Source organism: Staurois parvus, unplaced genomic scaffold, assembly GCF_062004578.1.
Source record: "Staurois parvus isolate SC_StPar_1 unplaced genomic scaffold, SC_StPar_1.0 ptg000656l, whole genome shotgun sequence".
NCBI classification, from domain to species: Eukaryota; Metazoa; Chordata; class Amphibia; order Anura; family Ranidae; genus Staurois; species Staurois parvus.
The window spans coordinates 1,194,922-1,208,875 of NW_028318452.1; the positions used below are offsets into that span (position 1 = coordinate 1,194,922).

The following is a 13,954-nucleotide window of genomic DNA, read 5'->3' on the forward strand; positions in this document are numbered from 1 at the left end:
TGAAAGTGAAGCAGACACTGGGATTAGTAAAATTTACAGGAAGCAGTGTCACCCATTAACACACTGGATATCCATGGTGGCAATGAATCATTCTAGTGACATAAAGGTTGATTTATTAAAGGCAAATAGGCTGTTTACTTTGCAAAGGATTTTGTTCCCTTAGCTTAGAGAAAGTGGTGAAAATGCAGAAAATTTCCTAGAATACCCAATGACATGCAAGGAAAAAAAAATTATTGCATATGATGGAAGCAGAATTTCACTTTATTCAGTAAGCTAAGGGAAAATCCTCTTGCAAAATGAAATTTCCATTGAAAAATAAAGTCTAAAAGGCCTTTAGTAAATGAACCCTAAAATGTACAGTACAAAAAGCACGGTACTATTTAAGCAAAGAATTGTTCTGTTTGGCAGTTCAAAGAAAATGAGAAAATCATGTCTTACCATCCCACGCATCAAACATATCTGTGATAAAATAATCTATAAATGATATTTGGGATTTAGGTATGCTACAGGTGTTCCGGTCAAATACTGGCATCACCACCGGCAAACCTTGTCTTTTTTCTTCATCGGTCTGCAAAAAAAAAGAAAAGACTGTTAGCTGAGCATTTTATATGCAGCATCTTAACCTTTCCCCTCCCCTCCTCAATCCCCGCTTTTCCATTCTTCATTTCTTTCCTCTAACTCTCTCGAGGTAGGATTCAGTGGACCATGGGAGGACTTGGGCGTATTATATTTTCCCTGTACCATTGACAACACACATTGTTTTTTTTTTTGGGGGGGGGGGTTGTCTACGCTCTAATGATTGTACCTAAGATGTCTACCTTTATTCTTCTTGCTTGTTGAAATTCTAATAAAGACATATTGAAGTGCCACAATTACATATAATAATAATAATTTTTTTTAAATTACGTTTTCACTTAACGTATAACTGAAGGCAAACCTTTTTTATTTTAGTTTTTAAATAGAGTGAAGAGGGATTAGAATGCTTATTGGTTGTTATTGCTGTCCGTGACCCCATTAAGGACATTCACCCTCTCTATTTGTCCTGTTTACCATTGTCATTGAAAGTGAAAGTAAAAGAAAACCCCAAATTTTGGGTTATCTCCAAAAAAGTAATAAAGGGGACATTTTCCAATGGGGACACTTGCTCTGGTGACCTGGGGGTCCCCAAGAAATTCCCTTAGTTTGCAGGGATTTTCTATCACTTTCTATTTGACTATGGGACACAGATGGCAAAAAAAAAAATTGACAGGGATCATAATCTGCCCTTGCTCTATCCAAAATGGGAAAAAAAGTTTTGCCTGTAGTTCTACTTTAAAGTCTAACATCTCACCTTTATCACAGTAAACATATATTCAATCCTGAAAACTTCTGGAGGCTCATATAACGCCTTGGTTCTGTTCTTCTTCTTCCTCCAACAATAGGTGGTCCTGAATGCTTCAGATATTAGTACCATGTAAGGTCAGCGCCATTCCGTGCAGCATTCTCCTGTTATCCCAGGGTGACTTGATGATGCACCCCCCAAGAGTATATCTCCATACCACCCTGAGCTCACAGAAAGTGATCTGACCAACACTGGGCTCATCCTGGAAGAGGACCAGTGCTGGATCCCAGAGTCTGGATATAGACTGATACTCTGTGTTTTTTTTTCTTTTTTTTCCCCAAATAACTTTTATTTAAAGGTTTTATCACTTTACATTCAACAGAACCAAACAAACTAAACAAAAAAACAAAAATAAAATAAATTTAAAAAAAGCAAAACGTCTAATATATGTCACCTCACGTAGTACAATTGTAATTATACTCATACAACTTCTAAAGGAAGTTAAAGCAAGACATGGTATCAGTACAGCATACATAAACAGCAAATCAGCTATGAATCAGTGAAGGATTAATCACCCATAGAGACCATTCTTACTTAAAATAGTCAATATTGTGGTAAGGTATACCAGATATATGTTTATTATTCAATCCATATGGAGACAAACTGGGAGCCAACCTACTGCTAAGCCCATAAGTAAGAACAAGTTTAGTACATGGTAAACCTGCCTCCCTACCATTTGACACTGCCATCCAACTCTGCCACCACAGAAGCACAGACCTTGTCTAATTAAGTGTTAATTCACCGGAACAATTACCATTGCAGTATTTGCAGGGATACAGGGGCTAAAGGGGGTAAACCCAAAGTCTGACGCCACGGGTCCCATAATTTGTTAAAGGATAAGTTCACCTTTTAACAAAAAATACTAAATGCACATTGTTTTGCAGGTGAAAAAAAGTGCATTTATTATTATTTGTTTCTGGAGCCTGTAAAGCATTACATCAGCGATCAGCAGATCACTGGTGCCATGCAGGTCTCCCTCTGACCTGTCACTGTATCTGCTTGCTCATACATCCCATATGGGCAAGAAGATACTGACAGGGAGGCTCAATGACCTACCATGCCTCTGTGGAGCACCGTGGTAGTTCAATGAGAACTACAAGCTGACAGTTGCAAAGGCTGCCGGAACTCGTAGTTTTCCCATTCACAGAATACAGTGAATGAATGATGCGGCGGGGCGGGGCGGAGCCTAGTACAAATGTGTTTTTTTCAAACTGTAACAGCTAGCAGGATGGAGAAGATGGAGGGGTTGAGGGGGCAGGTCAGTTTGTACCATGTTACATGTTACACCCTGAATATGTGTGTAACATGTTACAACAGGTGAACTTATCCTTTAAACGTAAGGGGAGTACCTCAGTGCTTCAAGATATGTCTTTCTTTTAGCAGGGTAGATTTAACTTGCGTTTGCCACTCTTCAAATGTAGGGGGTAATTGTGCAAGCAATTCTGGCTTGAGAAAGGGCATGGATTAGCTAATGGCATTGGAAAAATCTACAAGAGGGGAAACCAAATTCATCTTGTAGATCTTTAAAGGATTTCAAATGGTCATTATTATATAACTGATAAAGAAAATGGACACTTGTACAGTACCAGCTAGCAAAGCCTTGCAAATTACCTAGTTCTTCCAACCGCCACACCTCCCAAATGGGATGGTACCTGGAAATCCCATCATATCTCATGATTCCGTTCATCTCATCCCAGACCCTCACCATAAGTAGTAGTGTAGGACTTGGAGAGCAGTTTTAACCCCCCCCCCCCCCCCCCCCAGCTTCCAGCTGAGTCAGCAAATGGTATTGATTCAATCTAGACAGCATTGCAGCTTGAATGGGATCTGTGCCATTAATAATACTCCACCAGAGAAATGTTGTAGCTGGGCTGCCAGAAAATACAATCTAACAGAGGAAACCGCCAATCCCCCACATCCTTAGGTAGCTGTAAAATGGGAAGGCGAAGCCTAGATTGTTTCCCTTTCCAAATTAAAATTCGGAAAAGAGATTGTGAAAGGAGTCACGTTGGGTAAGGTGCCCATGGAAACCAGCTCACTTTGGAGAGGTGGGGAGACCCCTGTCTCAACTCCCCATATCCCTCTTATGTGTAAATCACCCTGTGCCTATTAGGGGTACAGGGTGATCTGTCCTAATATTGGGGTGGGGGGTTGTTGTTGTTTAATGTTATGTGGCTGCATCCCATTGTTCTATTGTTTGGCTTGGGAGCAAATTATTATGGGATGTATGTGTTTATGTGTATTAGCTTAGTGGGGGGTGTCTCCAGCAGCCCTCCCTCCTGATGGGACTGTCTGCTGGTGTGAAGTTTGAATACCTGTGTGTCTCTTGTTACTAAATGTAGACTGCCCCGCCCCGTGTCATTATGCAGGGAGGGGGGATTGTCCCCTGAGTGTATATATCTTGTATCTGTGTTCAAATAAACTAGTCTACCTCCTGGGTTATTTCAAGACTGGTGTCGTCTAGTCTTGTATGGTCTGCTGTGGTGTCTGTTGTCGGTGTTCGGACAGGGAAGCAGTAGTCTAATGGAAGTACTCAAGCACAGTCTGGGTCGGTTCCCTTACAGAGATTCTTTTTAAAACCTTTTCTGCGTTACCCACACAGATGAGTTGTGTAGAACATATAACAATTGGGGTGCCCAAATCATTTTAATAAGGTTTGTACGACCCACAACAGAGAGAGTTTGCATCATGCCTTACTCTTAAATTTACATTTTTATAATAATGGTTGTAAATAATTTGCAAATAATCTTGTACTTTGGGATAAACCCAAACTCCTAAATATTTAAATGCTGGTACAATTTTTATCTGCTGAGCACATTGGGGACCCTCTGTTGAGCATCTACAGGAAGAAGTACAGATTTTTTTCCTAATTAATCACGAATCCCAAAAAGGACCCAAATGTAGAAATAATGGACATAAGAGAAGAGAGGGACCTATCAGCGTTTCCCAAAAATAGTAAGGCATGATCAGCATAAAGAGCTCATTTATCTTCAGAATTTCCCCTCTTAAAACTAAGTTTGTTTTTTCTAAAGCTGGAGTAGAGCTTTGTGAATGTACAGGATGCAAAAGATAATTTTCCATTGTGAAGGAAATTTTAAATTCTGTATAAAATTGTACTCCATTTCATATGCTTTGCTTATATACTGCACACTGTACGCATTGTGCACATGGCACTAATAATGTTTTTAACATGTAGTTGCATTCTTTGAGTCTGATACCTTGTTACCTTAAAAGTACAACTGTAATAATAATAATGTTAATAAGGATATAATTCTCATGTGCTGCCATTAATAAATGATAAGCTGCTGCAAGCACCTAAATGTTTTCTCCCTTCAATAAAACTCCCCAAGAATAGTTCCGCGCTGCCCTCTAGTAACCCAAAAACATTACACTAATAATAAATGAACACCTTCCTAAGCATCAAACCCAATGTGTAATAGAATACATTTGTGAAACAAATATCCCTGAAGAAGGCACGTGACTCGTGGAGCAACGCGTAGGACAGAAGCTTGTGACATCTTTTCTGGTGCGTGCGGCAGCCACCATCTGTGTTCACCCTGTTTTTCCCTTAAATGCTTGCAGTAGGTTCTGTGAACCTTGTATCTATGTGAGTGGCATTTTTTATACATTTTTATGGTAATAAAGCCTTACTACACTATGAGGAGTTCCCTTTCTTTTGAGCATCTATTCATCGGAGTGAGGACGTAAAGGATTGTTCCTGAGAGTGCCTGGAGAGACCCGTGGAAGCAGAGGATCCATTGGGATTCATATTGAGTGCATGTTGACGTATATTTTCTATGGGTCAGCCATTAAGGTGATTGTGCATGCCTGAAGCTGAAGGAGCACAATAGATCTGCACACCTGTTGAAGTCACTGGTGCATTACTTTAAATGTTGAAAGGAAGAGACTGCTATATCAATTTTGGACTGCATTTTGCACTTTATTAAGTGTTATCTATCATTCACCATTTATCTGTTTTTTGTATATTCAGTAGAGCTGCCTGTCGCAAAAACTGCGCAAAACACAGTGAAGTACGCAGTTCAACCATTTTGTAGGCACCTCCATCTTGGTACGGAGTATATATTGTGTCTCATTTCTCATTCTCCTTCCCCCTCCCTTCCTGAGAGGCACAGTGACAGATGTGTGTGTGTTAAAAGTGTCACTGGCAGGTAGAGCAGCAGGGGGCCCAGAGCTACAAAGCCCCCCCACAGAGACAGAGCCTAGCTGCCCAAGAACATGTGTAATTTCTCACCTCCTAACCGAGATAAGGCAGCTTTTCCCAGGAATTGAAAGAGATTGTAACCTCATAAAACCTAGCAGCATAGGTGACAGAATTAAATGAACATTCAAGTCAGTTTGTCCCCTATGTTTCATATCATGGATTATGACAGATGTTGGTTCTAATTCAAAGTCCGCCCGACGATCCCTCACTAAACAGAGTATTGGTCAGTTACTCAGAGGGGGACTTTAAAACACAGGCTAGCAGGCCTAAAAAGTTACGATGGAAAAAATGGGAGGAGTCTTCAACTTAACAGCTGGAGATCAAAGCACCATTCTGCTCTGCAACTTGGATCTGCTTACATCAAAGGCTTAAATGGCAAGTAACTTAACCCTTTAACTTCCTTCCTATTATCTCTTTGCTGTGCTATGGTTCTTTGTATATATATATATATATATATATATATATATATACCGTATATACTCGAGTATAAGCCGACCCGAATATAAGCCGAGGTACCTAATTTTACCACAAAAAACTGGGAAAAACTATTGACTCGAGTATAAGCCGAGGGTGGGAAATGAGACACCTACTAGTCAATGTAAAAAATTGGTGTCAGTGGGAGGAATAGTGCCCCATCATTGGTGTCAGTGGGAGGAATAGTGCCCCATCATTGGTATCACTGGGAGGAATAGTGCCCCATCGTTGGTGTCAGTGGGAGGAATAATGCCCCATCATTGGTATCAGTGGGAGGAATAGTGCCCCATCATTGGTGTCAGTGGGAGGAATAGTGCCCCATCGTTGGTGTCAGTGGGAGGAATAGTGCCCCATCATTGGTATCAGTGGGAGGAATAGTGCCCCATCATTGGTATCAGTGGGAGGAATAGTGTCCCATCATTGATGTCAGTGGGAGGAATAGTGCCCCATCATTGGTGTCAGTGGGAGGAATAATGCCCCATCATTAGGATCAGTGGGAGGAATAGTGCCCCATCATTGGTGTCAGTGGGAGGAATAGTGCCCCATCGTTGGTGTCAGTGGGAGGAATAGTGCCCCATCGTTGGTGTCAGTGGGAGGAATAGTGCCCCATCATTAGTATCAGTGGGAGGAATAGTGCCCCATCACTGGTGTCAGTGGGAGGAATAGTGCCCCATCGTTGGTGTCAGTGGGAGGAATAATGCCCCATCATTAGTATCAGTGACACCAATGATGCGGCACTATTCCTCCCACTGTCACCAATGACACTTGCTGACCCCTGTTGCAGTATGGTGCTGCTGCAGCCAGCATATGTGGTTGCAGCAGCACCTCTGCACTGCACACTTACCGGCTTTTCCCTCACTCGATTTTCGCGGGTCCGCTCGGCTCCGCCTCCTCGCCCGTGATTGGCCGCCTGTGTACCTTTCCTGAGCTACAGTTCTGGCGGCCAATCACCGGTGAGGAGGCAGAGCCGAGCGGCAGGAGTGAGGGAGTGGCCGGAGTGACGGAAGGAGCAGCGCTTCCTGGATGGATCATCGTGGGACCGGAGCCAGGTAAGAGACAGCAGCCCTCTGCCCACCCCTGTACGCGCCCCCCTTGACGGAGCCTTGCGCCCCCCCTGGGGGGCGCGCCCCACTATCTGCAGATGTTGACTCGAGTATAAGCCGAGGGAGCCGTTTTTCAGCACAAAAAATGTGCTGAAAAACTCAGCTTATACTCGAGTATATACGGTATATATATATATATATATCTTAGTTACATCTTTTTCTGTAAATATTTTATTGCACCTGTTTGACTCTTTTAGTAATAAATCTTTCTTTCTGAAAGTGTTAAACTGTTTCTAAAGCGCTTAATTGCAATTTACGAATTCCTGCCTCTAAAGAGACACTACTGTGTTTGTTTAATCCTCTGCCCAATCGGCCTGCGGTGACCGTATTGGACAGACGACTTTTCAACCATTACAGTGTATATTTGATAAAGAGTTTCCCCTTTCTCTGTACAAAAAAGGGTGGTGGCAGTGAAGGGTTAGTTGCCTAATTAACCCGACCCAGTAACAATCGCTCAGGCTGACGGCACATTGATCGGTTGACCATTAGCTGGAAAATCGCTGTGTAGGGTGCAGCTGGGTGTGGCATTGTTACGCACGTCACATCGCGGTCTGGATCGGCCGGTCCATCAGTCACGAGTTTGGTGAGAAGGTCTGGGGTCTGACGCCACGATCGTGACATATTGGTGGCAGCAGTCGTGAGATTGTCGCATGTTGGTGGCGGCGATTTTGCAATCGTGACACTGCCTATTTTTTTTTTTTTAATTAATATCTAGCCCAGTGAACATTTACTTGGGTCGCCACATATTTATTCCACTGGATGGCTGATTGCTCAGTCGGGTATTTGTTTTACAATTATTTAATACTGTTTTTTGTTGATTTTCACACTTTATGCTTTAGGTCAGCCAGGTGTTTAGTACAGCTCAGCGATGTGTTTACTGTTATTGTGATCGTGTTTTATTTCTAATATACCTTTCACATATTTTACTGTTTTTGTTGTTTTTCACATTTGATTCTTCAGCTCAGCCGGGTGTTTATTATAGGCTGGCCAGGTATTTATTGCTTCTTGATTTTGGTTTATTTTTGATATATGTTTCACTTATCATTTGGATTTAGTGGCTCAGCCTGTCTTTTTATTTACTAATGACTTTATTTCTTTCAGAGATTTATTCTATTACACATTGGATTTGATGCTCAGGAGGGTGTTTATTTATTATTAGTGTATTTTTTTGGGTCACTAGGGGGCAGCACAGCACTATTCTTGGGGAATAATATTAATGTGATACTTAAGTAAGTATGGTTATAAAAAAAACCCTTTAAATGCTCCGAATAAACTGAACAGTGATTTGGAAAGATGCTGAGAGTCTTTTTGTGTTATTAATAATTTGCTGTAGTTATTGTTAATTCGATACCAGTGATCAATATAAGGATAGGAGTTGCCTATCTATAATATTTCCAGAACACCATTACTCTCGTTAAATCAACTTCTGTCATACATGAACAGCCGTAGATGGACTGAAATTAGGCAGGTCCCTTCTGAACCAGGCACATTTTTTATTCATCTATGGGCAGCTTTACATTGGCTGTGTTAGGTGCTCTTCTCTCAGACACACTGATATTACACAAATTGACCATCTTACATGCTGATTTGATGGCAATTTCAGACATACCCACCTGAGCGAAATACTCCTCCGAGATTCTCCCAGCCCATTCTATACATAAATCCAGAGGTCGGCATGGATTGGCTACATCTGCACATTTAATCATCATGCGTTTGATGAGTACACGATTCTCAGGAGAGTTTCTGATGCTCGGAGAGCACTCACAGTCACTGCCCTCACTCTGCAAACACAAGTGATACATAGTTAGATAGTTAGTAAGGTTGAAAAAAGACACTAGTCCATCTAGTTCAACCAATAATAATAAAAAAAAAACAACACACACAAAAAGAAAACCTCCATAAGCACTATCCTATACCCACAGTTGACCCAAAGGAAGGCAACCCCCCCCAAGTAAAGCATGGTCCAATTCATGTATCAACAAAACTACAAATCCAAAACTGTACCACTAAATACTGATACATGCACATGTAGGCCTCATGACACTGTGCATTTAGCCCCAGTGCACGAGACCTCAACGTTTAGGTGCAGGTGGAGGGAACAGGCGCATTGTTCAGTCCTGATGAGAGCTGCTGTGGCTGGATTTGGCTGTACGGTGCACCAAGTGTTACTAATGATTAGGGTAGTATGCACAGCCTGCTTGAGTTCCAGACATTCGTCCCTGGATGCATACTGTTCTAACATGAGTACAGCTCAGTGCAGCTTTTGGCCTGTCATAGACTTTGACAGGCTGTCAGCTGCAGTACTGGACAAGGCACCTGTGCTGTCTGCCTGTACCTAAACCCCTGGAGTCGCATCCACTGGGGCTGAATGCCCAATGTGCATGAGTCCTTACACGTTATAATATCTTAGGAGCACTTCCTTCATATTTAACCAGTAAAAAAAACCTTGTTAGTTAGGTTTTAACATTATGAGCAGAAAATAACCTGAAAAAGTTTCTGCTTTAATGAATAAATGTACATAACATTTCATATCTTAGATTGTAAGCTCCAAGGAGCAGGGCCCTTCTATCCCTCTTGTATTGAACTGTATTGTTGCTGTATTGTCTCCCGTTATATTGTAAAGAGCTGAGCAAACTGTTGGCGCTATATAAATCCTGTATAATAATAATATGTGATATGTGTTACTTCAACTTGGTGAATTAAGCTGAGTACAGCACACTGGATTACTGGGACACAGCCAAGATAAGAAAGTCAAAGGAGAGATAAGAGAAATCTATTCTTCACTCCATGTGCTCTTTGAATACCAACATTCCATAAATAGAACCCAAGGAATATTTCTTCTCCATGTCTTACATTTGAGTTGGTCTCCTCAGCTGCAATGGGTTTGTTGATGCTGTTTACAAACTTGTTCACATGCTCAAAATGCCTAGTCATCTCCGTGGCTAATACCATGTCAATTATGGCTTGGCGAAGTGTTCGATACTGGGTCCTAAACAGAAGAAGCCATGTTATTTGGCAAAAAACAAATTAGGCTTTATAAGTCCTACTTAAACATGCACCAAGACAGATAATTTATTTACACTATATTGGCAAAAGTATTGGTCGGCCTGCCTTTACACTCACATGAACTTTAATGGGATCCCAGTCTTAGTCCGTAGGGTTCAATACTGAGTTGGCCCGCCCTTTGCAGCTATAACAGCTTCAACTCTTCTGGGAAGGCTGTCCACAAGGTTTAGGAGTGTGTCTATGGGAATGTTTGACCATTCTTCCAGAAGCACATTTGTGAGGTCAGGTACAGATGTCGAACGAGAAGGCCTGGCTCACAGTTTCCGCTCTAATTCATCCCAAAGGTGTTATATCAGGATGAGGTCAGGACTCTGTGTAGGCCTAAGTTCCTCCACCCCAAACTCACTTATACATGTATTTATGGACCTTGCTTTGTGCGATTCCCAAACTGTTCCCACAAAATTGGGAGCACTAAATTGTCCAAAACGTCCTGGTATGCTGATGCCTTAAGAGTTCCCTTCACTGGAACTAAGGGGCCAAACCCAGCCCCTGAAAAACAACCCCACGTCATAAACCCCCTCCACCAAACTTTACACTTGGCACAATGCAGTCAGGCAAGTACCGTTCTCCTGGCAACCACCAAACCCAGACACATCCATCGGATTGTCAGACAGAGAAGTGTGATTCATCACTCAAGAGAACATGTCTCCACTGCTCTAGAGTCCAGTGGCGGCATGCTTTACACTACTGCATCAGACACTTTGCATTGCACTTGGTGATGTAAGGCTTTGATGCAGCTGCTCAGCCATAGAAACCCATTCCATGAAGCTCTCTATGCACTCATGTTGTGCTAATCTGAAGGCCACATGAAGTCTGGAGGTCTTTAGCTATTGCCTCTGCAGACAGTTGGCGACTTCTGCGCATTATGCGCTTCAGCATGCGCTGACCCCGCTCTGTCACTTTACGTGGCCTACCACTTTGTGGCTGAGTTGCAGTTGTTCTCAGTTGCTTTCACTTTGTTATAACCTCACTAAAAGTTTACTGCGGAAAATGAAGCTGCAAAGAAAATTTAATGGATGGACTTATTGCACAGGTGGCAACCTATCACGGTACCATGAAATCACTGAGCTCCTGCGAGCGACCCATTCTTTCACAAATGTTTGTAGAAGCAGTCTGCATGCCTAGGTGCTTGATTTTCTACACCTGTGGCCATGGAGCTGATTGGAACACCTGAATCCAATGATTTGGAGGGATGTCCCAATACTTTTGACAATATAGTGTAGGTTCATGGTTAGGAAAAGGGCATAATTTCATTATCAGTGACAGTGACATAAACTAGGGTCCATTTAAAGCTAAACTCCAGCCTTACTTTCAGTCTTACACAGTTGTACTGACTCCTCACCTGCACTGAAATTGCTTTCACTGCACACTGTGAGCTTTTCGTAGTGTATATTAGAAGCTACTGCAAGTCAGATAGAGCCTGACTCATTTCCTGGCTGGAGAACATCCAGCATCATCCAGTCTTTTCCACTCTAGACAGCTTACTTTCCCTTGCTGGCCCCTTCCATATGCTGGATTTCAGTATTTTTCAATCATGGAGGCTCAACAGCACTTGTGAGAGTTAACTAGGCTGGTCTGCATGCAAACACAGCCTGCTCTTCTGCACTGATATCCACCCATCAAGGCATTTTGATATTTGCATAATACCACCAAACAGCCAGCCCATTGCTTGCATCAATGCTGAGGGGAAACATTACAATAGTGCTAAGTTCAGAAACTTTACTCATTTTCCAAAATCTCAATGCTAAGATATATGCAGCAAGCTTATACCTATGAACTTAACCCACCTCTACCTAAATTCACTTTTTTTTTGCTTTCTCCATCAGCTCATCCCACACAGTTATTACCTTTTGTATAATTTACCCCTCCCATTTAGATTGTAAGCTCTCATGAGCAGGGCCCTCCTAACTATGAATTATATTGTAACTGTACTGTCTCCTTTTCTACTGTAAAGTGCTGTGCAAACTTTTGGCGCTTTATAACTTCAGTATAATAATAGTAATGAGTGACATGTGTCTTGGCACAGGATTCTGCGCACCCCATCTTCCTCTAACAGACAAGGGGATTGAACTCATCTTTCATGATGATGGAACTCTATTTGGTCTCTCACAGTAGGGTCAACCAATGGGGGAGATTTACTAAAACTTGTGCACTCAGAATCTAAGGCAGCTGTGCATGGTAGCCAATCAGCTTCTAACTTCATCTTGTTCAATTAAACTTTGATAATAAAATGTAGAAGCTGATTGGTTACTATGCACAGCTGTACCAGATTATGGTGTCCTTTTATCATGCAATGTTAAATGATCGCTGCTCAGTTCTCCGGCATTCTCAGAGGAGAGAGTTCTCCTCTGAATGCCTTTTTGTGAAGCGGTGTAGATCACTTCTCCGAATGAAGGGAGAAGTGATTTACAAATGCATTGAACGCTGGAAAACATCTGCTGTTACTAACAACTCGCGAGATTACAGTAAGAGATCAGTCAAAAACTGTTTACTAAGCAGCAGTAAATTACCGCTGCTTCGTTTGCGATTCCTCCAATTCTCCAGCTCTGAGCTGGAGAATCTGGAGGGAGAACACAGATAGCCAGTGAAGGGCTGACATTGCTCCTTCATATACTGGCCATCTGTATGCTGAGATGATCAGCGGAGAACATGTTCTCTACTGATCATCTCTGTTTCCTAAACCACTAATGATCGGAGATCAGCAACGATCCTCAGGATCGCCACTGATCTCTGTTTCATAAAAGCACACCTCAGTGTGCACCAGTTTTTTGTAAATCTCCCCCAATATGTAATGTTATCTCTTACCTTCAATCTGGATTGTCACTGAAAATCTGAAATAAAGTAACGCATTAAAGTGATAAACACGTGCTATCGATGTACCTGTCCATGTTCTTGAAAATATTGCATTTGTTGTCCTTTGCAGTGAGTTGAAAAGCCAGCGCGGAGTGGTGACTTTCTAAGACGGCCGTGTCATTGTAAAGCAGGGCTAATTCACTGCCGGCGTTGCAGAGGAAAGAGTTGGTGCGTCCGGGGTGATCAATATCATGTACCGTAGCAGCTATCAGAGCGGCTACCTTATCCAGCTGGTCAAGGCTGGCCTACAAAAACAACTGTAGTGGTCATCAATTTAGCACAATACAACAGATGTAACATACACTCCCCATCATCAATCCCCATTTATAGGTTCTTTCACACATTACTAACAACTGATTATTAACAAGTGAATTTTCAGCAATAGCTACAGAAAACTCATCTGGGTTTTTACAAGCAGATGTATAGACCAGCGTTACACCTTTGTATTGATGTAGTGCATAGTGCATGCATACATAAGGGCTCGTGTCCACTGGAATTTTTCTGCATTTGACATGCCTATGAAACGCATGTCACATGCAAGTCAGCAAAATCCCATTGACTTTAACCATTTCAATACTGGGCAATTTTACACCTTCCTGCCCAGGCCATTTTTCACGTTTCAGCGCGGTCATACAACATTGTACCCAAACTAAAATTTTATCATTTTCTTCACACAACTAGAGCTTTCTTTTGGTGGTATTTAATCACCACTGGGGTTTTTATTTTTTGTTAAAATAACAAACAAAAGACCAAAAATTTTGAAAAAAAAAACACGTTTTTCTTTGTTTCTGTCATAAAAGTTTACAAAGAAATAATTTTTCTTCATAAATTTAGGCCAAGATGTATTCTACTACA

At 41.8% G+C, this 13,954-nt stretch overlaps 1 protein-coding gene across 1 annotated transcript in view; it reads right to left on the minus strand.

Moving 5' to 3' along the window:
- Positions 1-13,954, minus strand: part of PDE8B (phosphodiesterase 8B) — a 244,475-nt gene that overhangs the window by 2,211 nt on the left and 228,310 nt on the right. The window contains exons 18-21 of the mRNA XM_089694213.1: positions 13,127-13,344; positions 10,034-10,169; positions 8,794-8,961; positions 439-568 (exon numbers count right to left, since the gene is read on the minus strand). Of these exons, the coding sequence (XP_089550339.1) occupies positions 439-568; positions 8,794-8,961; positions 10,034-10,169; positions 13,127-13,344 (652 nt within the window). The remainder of the gene's footprint in view (positions 1-438; positions 569-8,793; positions 8,962-10,033; positions 10,170-13,126; positions 13,345-13,954) is intronic.